Below are 10,108 nucleotides of genomic sequence, written 5' to 3'. Positions count from 1 at the left end.
TGGTTGGTAAGTATGTGTGTGTGGGTACACTGTCCTGTTGGTACGTATGTGTGTGTGGGTACACTGTCCTGTTGGTACGTGTGTGTGTGGGTACACTGTCCTGTTGGTACGTATGTGTGTGTGGGTACACTGTCCTGTGGGTACACTGTCTGGTTGGTAAGTATGTGTGTGTGGGTACACTGTCCTGTTGGTACGTATGTGTGTGTGGGTACACTGTCTGGTTGGTACGTATGTGTGTGTGGGTACACTGTCTGGTTGGTACGTATGTGTGTGTGGGTACACTGTCTGGTTGGTACGTATGTGTGTGTGGGTACACTGTCCTGTTGGTACGTATGTGTGTGTGGGTACGTGTGTGTGGGTACACTGTCTGGTTGGTACGTATGTGTGTGTGGGTACACTGTCTGGTTGGTACGTATGTGTGTGTGGGTACACTGTCTGGTTGGTACGTATGTGTGTGTGGGTACACTGTCTGGTTGGTACGTATGTGTGTGTGGGTACACTGTCTGGTTGGTACGTATGTGTGTGTGGGTACACTGTCTGGTTGGTACGTATGTGTGTGTGGGTACACTGTCTGGTTGGTACGTATGTGTGTGTGGGTACACTGTCTGGTTGGTACGTATGTGTGTGTGGGTACACTGTCTGGTTGGTACGTATGTGTGTGTGGGTACACTGTCTGGTTGGTACGTATGTGTGTGTGGGTACACTGTCTGGTTGGTACGTATGTGTGTGTGGGTACACTGTCTGGTTGGTACGTATGTGTGTGTGGGTACACTGTCTGGTTGGTACGTATGTGTGTGTGGGTACACTGTCTGGTTGGTACGTATGTGTGTGTGGGTACACTGTCTGGTTGGTACGTATGTGTGTGTGGGTACACTGTCTGGTTGGTACGTATGTGTGTGTGGGGTACACTGTCTGGTTGGTACGTATGTGTGTGTGGGTACACTGTCTGGTTGGTACGTATGTGTGTGTGGGTACACTGTCTGGTTGGTACGTATGTGTGTGTGGGTACACTGTCTGGTTGGTACGTATGTGTGTGTGGGTACACTGTCTGGTTGGTACGTATGTGTGTGTGGGTACACTGTCTGGTTGGTACGTATGTGTGTGTGGGTACACTGTCTGGTTGGTACGCATGTGTGTGTGGGTACACTGTCTGGTTGGTACGTATGTGTGTGTGGGTACACTGTCCTGTGGGTACGTGGGTACACTGTCCTGTGTGTGGGCTGTGCTTTCACTAGCAGTCTAACGCCAACAGGGTCCAGCCTCAGAAATAAACTAAAACCAAGATATCAGGTAAATATTTGACAGGTAATTTAAAAGCAGAACGTGTAGTACATCATTGCCATAATTACTATAATACAGGTTTCTGCTAGGCGGTTGGGTGTAAAGGAATCTCAGACTACAAAAGCAGTATCTCCACCACACCAGCAACATGGAGGGGTGTCCGTCTGTATGTATATTAACAAGTCCAGGCACTGATTTAACTAGACAAATAAACAGACATAAAAATAATGCACAAACAAAACAGAAAACTTTAAGAGGCAACACAAACACATTGATAAAACACACATTACACAAAGCAGTACACGCACAGATACTGTCCTGTGGGTCCATAAGTAAGTCTTTCTGAGTTATCAGGACGATTCTAGGCGTGGAGACCATTTAGAGTCAGGACCAGGCGGGGGATCCTCACTTCCTGAAGAAGGTGTGTCGGGTGAAGGTGTACCACAGATGGGCGGGCTTTCGCTTGGGCTCGGCCAATGTAAACACCTGCTGCTGAGGCACGCTGGTTGGCACGGTAACGTGGCGCTGGTGAATTGGATGCAGGGGCTGGTGGTGGGGAAGGACATTGCCAGAGTAGCCCATGGCTGTGGAGGAAATGGAAAACAACATTTTAAAACCATTATTTGCAATAGTGATGAATCCAAAACCACATGCACAGCAATCTTAAGAACACAAAAGCATGATTTATTAATGCTTACTCTTAATTTTCCCTTGTCGGGATTTCCTCGCATTGAAGATTGCTTGTTTTCGCTGTGTTTCACTGATCTTCATTCCTGTCATGAAAAAAAAAAGACAATCAAATGTCATTCAACACATTCTCCTCTTCCCAACAACCCCTCTCGTCTCCTCTTTCCTTTCCTCCATCTCTCCATTCCACCCCTCCTCACCCGTCTCTTGGTCCTCCTGTACCCTCCGTCTCTCCCTGGCAAAGGCCTGCAGCCAGCGCTGTCTGTCCTGGGGCTTTCTGCAGCAGAGGTAACACAGGGTCTCCAGAGTGGAGCTGTTCCGGAGCCACAGGGCATTCTTCAGCGAGATGCCCAGCTCAGGGTCCCTGCCGTCGGGCATCTCCAGCAGCTCCGTGTGGTCCATGTCCAGACGGCCGCGGTAGTACAGCAGGTCGCGGCGCAGCACGTCCTTCTTACAGAACACCAGCTGGTGGTCGAACAGGAAGAAGCTGCGCTGCTGTGTCTTGTTGCCCTGGCACACAATCCGGGTCAGCTCTCCAGAGTGGATCAGCTCCGAGCTGCGCTCCAACACGTCTGCTCCCTGAAAGGAACAATGACAGAGAGACATTCATTAGGTTGAGTTGCATTCGTTGTTAGAACACACAGGGATATCTGCCTGCTACAGTAATAATACACCTGGAAGATTCTCACCTCCCAGCGTAGGATGGCCACTTGCCAGTGAGCGATGGCGTCAACACTCTCCAGGCGCCTCTTCCCCTCATTGATGAGGCTCGCCACGTTCTTCATCGCCTCGTACGCATCACTCACTCCACCGTAGTCACTAAAGCACACAACATCAACAGCATTGGAGAGTGTGAAAAGGTTTGTGTGTTGCACAACTAGCTGTGTATGTATATATATATATATATAACACACACACACGTGGGTGTTGTGAAGTTTGTAAAGTGTGTGTGTTGTGGCCTACCTGTGGTCTTTGGGAGTGTATTTGAGCAGCTCTCCCAGCTGCAGGGGGTACTTGCAGATCTTCTGGACGGGTGTGAGCAGGAAGCCGGCGATGGAGATGTCAATCATCTGCTGCAGCAGCCGGCAGGCCTCAAAGAAGTGCTTGTACCTGCCCAGCTTCATGAGGCGCTGCAGCTCCCCACACGCTGCAGGGTGGGTGTTACAGTACTCAGAGTAGATGGAAAAACCCTCACCCTGAGAGAGGGGAGAGAGACAGTTAAATAAAACCTTCCAAATAGGGATGTGACTGCTTTGAAATGTATACAGTGAAATGTTTTGGAAAAATGCTGTATTTAGTAATACAATCTGTGTGTGTGTGACTGTGTGTAGAAAGGTAGAACCAATGGTAGAACGTACCTGTAAGAGGAAACAGGCTCCTATCTCACTGAGGTGAGGCTGGTCTGTGTTGTACTTCCTCTCCAGGTCTTTGAGGAACTGTCTCTGGAACTTGTAGATGTCCTCGATGTTACTGAAGATGGTCTTCAGCTGCAGCTCAGTGAACATGCCTGGGTTTTTACCACACTGACGGATATAGCCCTGGGAAAAGCATTAGATATTGTCAGATGATTTAGTTGTAACAAGGAATAACCGTTACTATGGAGTTGCGGACAACGCAAAGTTTGTCCAGCAGGGGGAGCGCCAATGAAGCTGCTGAAAATCCAGAGCCTTTGGGAGATTGTCATTTAGGTAAATCAGTCCTCTTCTCTCCTGGACTCCTCTGTCTTCTCCTCCGCGACCCGGAAACTGATAAGTGGTCGAGAAGACTCCCCTCCATTTCCTACTTCGACAGATGATGCACAAGAGTGTCCTTGCGGCAAATAGCAGGGAAGTGCTACGCCCCCTTCGAATCAGGGGTTCTCAAAGCATCTCGAATCAGGGGTTCTCAAAGCATCTCGAATCAGGGGTTCTCAAAGCATCTCGAATCAGGGGTTCTCGAAACAGGGGTTCTCAAAGCATCTCGAATCAGGGGTTCTCGAATCAGGGGTTCTCAAAGCATCTCGAATCAGGTGTTCTCAAAGCATCTTGAATCAGGTGTTCTCAAAGCATCTTGAATCAGGTGTTCTCCTTGTATCTATAAAATGTGTTGCACAACTAGCTACATTTGTTTTATCACTTTACATAATTATTCTGGAATTCCACCCGTTTAAACTTCATTTGTCGGATGAAGCGTGAGTAGAAAAGGACTTTCATTTCATACAAATCCATTTGTTCACACATTTCCTCTCCTCCGCTCCTCAATTACCTTTGACCATTTTTCCAAAAAGAGGCAAGGAGAAGAGAGCAGGAGAGAAAAACTAAGGTAAATTCTACCCTATTGGTAATGTCAGTGACGATGGCGGAGACATGGGTTAGGGTCGGGTTAATGTTTCTTGTTGAGCCTCCACCCACCTCACAGATGTCCCGGAGGTGTTTGATGTAGATGCGTTCTGTGTTCATGATCTCTTTGACCACGTTGGTCCTCATCTGGTGGCGGTGCTCAGCGCTGTGTGTGTCCCGGGGGGCAGTGTGTGGGTTCTCCTGGTCCAGAGCACAACGCTCTACACTCTCCGCTCCAGAATCCTCCTCCTGGTTCACACGCACCTGTCAAATCACACACAGGTTACCAGGTGAACCACAGAGTCATGCATCTGAATTAAATCCTATTAACCCAACCTACATCCCTATGGTAACATTAGAAACACCATGTATGGTTAACAAGCCCCTGTCCGTCGCCAACAATCCCCAACAGGGGCAATTACCAAGCGGTCACCCCCCGTCAATTAACTGGCCTCACCATGGTTACCATAGCTTGCCTAATTAAGATGCAACTGTAAATCAACACAATTCACCAGGGAAACCCCCAAAACCTCTGAACCCACACTACCCTTTCCCTTAAACACACACTACTAAGGGGCTGGGTTGCAGCCAAGACAGCTGGCAGGGTCTAGCGTAAACATCAATTACACAGAGGGCAGAATGTCTACTTAAGACAAAACATGGACACTTGTTGTATTTTCTTGCTTCCTGATCCAAGCCGATCATGTCAATGGCTTGTTCAGAAAGTTGTTTTGTTTTTGACCTCTTTTTGCGTCATGACCTGACCTGTTTGTTTCTTGTTGTTGTGAAAAAAGATCAATAAAAACAAAGAGCTGTTAAATAATTGACGACTTTGACAGATTTTTCTTTTCAATGCAACAGGGCTAGTGCACAAATGTGTTGACTCCGTGTTGTCTTACCCTGACGAAGCTGGAGGGGAACCAGGCCTCCCTGTCTGCCCCCATGCCCCACCACCAGTCCTTGTGAGGGGCCTCCAGCACCCGGATCACATCCCCCGCCTTGAACGCCAGCTCCTGCTCCTCCATCGTCACATGGTCCCACAGGGCCTCTGCATACACAGCTTGACCCTGGCTGATCCACTGAGAGAGCGAGAGAAAAAAAGGGTAAGAGAGAAGTGGAGGGTTACCGAGTCAGGGTTACCGAGCTTATGTAATGACAGACACGCACAAATAAATACAGAATTACATGCACAGCATACTCATGTCTGACACACAGATTACGCTTGGACTTGGGACACCAGAGCTGCGTCCAAACTCAGACCAAAACAGATCACACACACATCAGGGATTGCAGAAATGGCATATTGTCTTGGAGACATTTATCCAATGTTCCCTTTAAGCTGCGCGCATGCGCAGTAGCCCCCAGACCGCCGCACAGAAATATCAGCCCACAGAGAGAAGTACGATATTGAACTTCATTCAACGACTGATCGATCTCCAAGGCATTCCTTCAAAAATCAACAATTTATTATGGAGTGGAAGTTAACACTCAAGGTTTCTCTTTACTGTGGCAATTGTGATCGAATCAACCCAATATTATCCACGTTCAACGCAACATACTGAAACAAAACGAACTATGCAACAGCTTAGCTTTTGTTGTAGACAGAACGCATCGGAGTAGGATTCTATTGCATTGACACGCACTACTCAGCCTGTACTCTACACAGACCGGTGCAGCGTAAACAATCAGAGCTGCAGTAGGCCTACATGCAAATAGACCATTGCCATATATGGATCTGTACCATTTACTTTGACCTGGACTGTGTTTACAGCATGAGCGGTCGTGAGTAGGGCTGTGACTGTCACAAAATTTTGTCAGACGGTGATTGTCAAGTGAATAACTGTCAGTCTCATGGTAATTGACCGTTAATTAACAAACACATTAAACATCTCCTGGCTTCCACACATTTTAAAAAGTTGAATAAATCCATGTATTATAGACTACACCTTCACAATAAATCCATGATTTATTTTAGACCGGTCTGAAATATATGAAGAAAATGTAGACCATTTCAGAAGAACAGAATGGCATACTCAGTTGTCTTTATGTTAGTTCCTGATCTGGCTATGCCATATGGCTGTGGGCTACACTATTTCATTTAGCAGACAAGATTTGCTTATAATTATGTTGCATTACTTTATAGTATGGTGAATACAATTGAACAAAGCTAAATAAAATAAATATTTTCTCCAAACGATTGAGTGCGCACATTTGGCTATTCAGTGTTGAGCAGTTAAAGAAACAGGTATTCCTATATGCTTAATTTAGATTTATTAAATGTAACTTTAGTTGTTCTACAAACATTGTTTTGATTTTTAATACATTGTAAGGCTGCATGATGAGACTAATGATCATTTGAAAGAAAATAGCTTGAAAAGGCATGAGTTCTGTATTGTTTATGGCGCAGGCTGTACACTTCAATAGTCTCAATCACAATTTGACAACGCCTCGAATTTCACGGCAGAATCCCCTTTGTGACTGTAATGCACCCTAAAAAAAAAATCCATTCCTTTTACGGCCCGAAGTGCTGTGCTCTTCTCCTTTGAGTGTGCCGTGCAATCCGAAGAGTCTCTCACTCACACAGCTCTCCGTCAGCTGGTCGGGTCTTTGTCACAGGCTACAAATTAAGACAGACACGTCGGGTCACGCAACTTCTCACGTCCTTATCCAACTGATGTGCATATTGAAGATATTGGAAGAACTGTTCACATTTACTTTGAACAGCAAAAGCACGAGACTATGTTAATCTACTAACCCCCATAGTACAAAAGTAGACCTATTCTATTATGTGTGATAAATAAAGATTTAATAAATAAAAAAATTGTCTGGGAGAGTTGCGATAGAGCCCAAATTAATACAACCACTAGCATCAACATTTTTTTTTAGATCAAAACGTTCAGCTTAAAATGTTGATAAACCATAAGGCTATTTCTTCATATTATAAGCGCAGCAATGCGCACAAGGAAGTAGGCTTTAAGTGTGAATGTACCACTGGCGGAAAACACCATTATCAAAAGTGACCGCAAATACAATTATGCATGTAACGCTCTTATTATAAAAGGCGCATTTTTAATGGTGGAAATGTTCTTCCCCAAACACATATGCCTCTACACCCCTGGTAAAGCAGATTAATGTGCATACTTTTAATTATTTATTTGACCACTGCAGTTGTGATACAAACCTTATTAAAACATATTGGCCTATGGGCTAGGCTACATAGGTGTGCAACTATGAAAAAGTCACAAAAAAGATGCATGGTTTCTTATGCTGGGCATCATTCACAAGTGATAATGTATTAGCTACCGTTCAAAAGTTTGGGGTCACTTAGAAATGTCCTTGTTTTGGAAAGAAAAGCACATTTTTTTGTCCATTAAAATAACATAAAATTGATCAGAAATGCACTGCAGACATTGTTAAATGTTGTAAATGACTATTGTAGCTGGAAACGGCAGATTTTTTATGGAATATCTACATAGGAGTACAGAGGCCCATTATCAGCAACCATCACTCCTGTGTTCCAATGGCGCAGAGGCAGAGTTGCAAAGAAAAAGCCATCTCAGACTGGCAAATAAAGAGCAAAGATTAAGATGGGCAAAAGAACAGACACTGGACAGAGGAACTCTGCCTAGAAGGCCAGCATCCCAGAGTCGCCTCACTGTTGACGTTGAGATTGGTGTTGTGGGTACTATAACGAGGCTGCCAGTTGAGGACTTGTGAGGCGTCTGTTTATCAAACTACAAACTAATGTAGTTGTCCTCTTGCTTAGTTGTGTACCGGGGCCGCCAACTCCCTTTTCTATTCTGGTTAGAGACAGTTTGCGCTGTTCTATGAAGGGAGTAGTACACACCGTTGTACGAGATCATCAGTTTCTTGGCAATTTCTAGCATGGAATAACCTTCATTTCAAAGAACAAGAATAGACTGACGAGTTTCTGAAGAAAGGTCTTTGTTTCTGGCCATTTTGAGCATGTAATCGAACCCACAAATGCTAATGCTCCAGATACACAACTAGTCTAAAGAAGGCCAGTTGTATTGCTTCTTAAATCAGAACAACAGTTTTCAGCTGTGCTAACATAATTGCAAAAGGGTTTTCTAATAATCAATTAGCCTTTTTGAAATTATAAACTTGGAATAGCTAACACAACGTGTCATTGTAACACAGGAGTGATGGTTGCTGATAATGGGCCTCTGTAAACCTAAGTAGATATTCCATTAAAAAATCAGCCGGTTCCAGCTACAATAGTAATTTACAACATTAACTATGTCTACACTGTATTTCTGATCAATTTGATGTTATTTTAAAAATGGACAAAAAATGTGCTTCTCTTTCAAAAACAAGGACATTTGTAAGTGACCCCAAACTTTTGAACAGTAGTGATAGGCAAAAATTGTCACCCATCAGATTATTCTTGATTTAATCTCGTCTTTACATATACTACTTAATGTGTGTGTGACATTTGTTTTGATTTAGAATGAACCATTATCATGCACCTGAATCAAAACAGGGGCAGTGGGAGAAAATACATGTTATCTATGCATTAAATAGCTTTTCCTGTAATTCATTTTCATGCCAGCCTGTAGAAAGCTGATGGCCTCTATTAAAAAGAGGATCCCATCACTCTGTTCTCTTATGCAATTGCATAGCCTAATGAAATATTGAGCAACATGAGCTCTCGAAGTGTTTGAAATATATTTGCATTTATGTCAGAGTGATTAGAGGGAAAATAGAGTGCTGAGCACCAGGTAGTTAGCAAGTTCGGTACTAATGACCATCAAGCATGGAATTTGACCGCCGGTGTGGCGGTAATACGATCAGTGCAACAGCCCCAGTTGTGAGTAGGTGAGCTTGTTTTGAGATCAAAGCAAGAGCTGCATGTAGCCAATTGTGCACATTTAGTTAATATCCTTTGCTAGTTACAGTTATTAGCCCAGTTATAGATACTATGTAGTCGGCAATAGGGGAGTGATTGCTTCCAACAAGAGCACAAAACGTATACATTTCTAGACCTTTATGAAAAATGAGTCAGGTACATAGCTTTGTTTTGTCTTGAAGGGGCACTGTTGTATTTTGAGACAGGCTTGAATAAGCTAAGTAGCCAATAGGCAGAGGGTAGCATAATTGTCTGATTCTCTGTAATAATCGTATGGAAATAATTATGCATTTTATTTTGTAGAGTGGTTTCTTGCATCAAACAACAACTCTTTGTCACCTCCCTGTCTGAAGGACAAGTAAATAAAACAGGTTAGTGTCAAGCCCTGCATGTTTTTTTCCAAAAGTCTCATGGAATGTTGGCCTACATTGACCACCATATATTGGCTGCTACTGTAGGCTGAATGATAGAACAGCTATTGACATGTTAAGATATTATCCGTTTCTCCATTGTTTTTGATGGCAGGCCACTCTGGTAGGCCTACATTATGAAATTTGATCAGTGCCGAATTTCTTGAGGGAACATTGGTTACATCTGATGCTGAATGCATCCTGAAATTTAACAGGCAGGCAGGTAGATAAGCAGCACACCTGGCTGAGAGCAGACAGCCCCACCCCAGGCTGCAGGTACGTTGTGACATCACTGAGCTCATCGAAGCTCCCCTCCTCCTCACTCACACTGTCACCATCCACCGCTGCACAACACTCTGAGCCTCCATCTGCTGTGGGGAGGAGAGAGTTAGTACAGTTACACACATCAGACATGCTCTCACACACAAACAGCACTCACTACACCAGGGATCATCAACTATATTCAGCCGCGGGCCGATTTGTTCTTGAGTGGATGGTCGGGGGGCTGCGACAAATACAAATCATTTGTAGAAGGCAAATTG

General features: G+C 44.5%; 1 protein-coding gene across 4 annotated transcripts in view; it reads right to left on the bottom strand.

The window, feature by feature from the left end:
• Nucleotides 1-1,293: 1,293 nt before the first annotated feature.
• Nucleotides 1,294-10,108, bottom strand: part of LOC112227699 (spermatogenesis-associated protein 13) — a 28,700-nt gene continuing 19,885 nt past the window's right edge. For 2 of the 4 annotated variants that reach the window (XM_024392519.2, XM_042308641.1), the window contains exons 6-14: nt 9,807-9,937; nt 5,186-5,365; nt 4,359-4,550; nt 3,327-3,506; nt 2,932-3,164; nt 2,658-2,787; nt 2,169-2,547; nt 1,980-2,054; nt 1,294-1,865 (exon numbers count right to left, since the gene is read on the bottom strand). In XM_024392519.2, coding sequence (XP_024248287.1) covers nt 1,687-1,865; nt 1,980-2,054; nt 2,169-2,547; nt 2,658-2,787; nt 2,932-3,164; nt 3,327-3,506; nt 4,359-4,550; nt 5,186-5,365; nt 9,807-9,937 — 1,679 coding nt within the window. In that variant the 3' untranslated portion in view covers nt 1,294-1,686. The remainder of the gene's footprint in view (nt 1,866-1,979; nt 2,055-2,168; nt 2,548-2,657; nt 2,788-2,931; nt 3,165-3,326; nt 3,507-4,358; nt 4,551-5,185; nt 5,366-9,806; nt 9,938-10,108) is intronic. The other 2 variants (XM_042308642.1, XM_024392521.2) reach the window with 2 other exon arrangements.

The sequence above is a fragment of the Oncorhynchus tshawytscha genome, linkage group LG29 (assembly GCF_018296145.1).
Source record: "Oncorhynchus tshawytscha isolate Ot180627B linkage group LG29, Otsh_v2.0, whole genome shotgun sequence".
NCBI classification, from domain to species: domain Eukaryota; kingdom Metazoa; phylum Chordata; class Actinopteri; order Salmoniformes; family Salmonidae; genus Oncorhynchus; species Oncorhynchus tshawytscha.
Note: the sequence above shows the minus strand (reverse complement) of the source record. Positions and strands in the feature narration are given on the sequence as shown.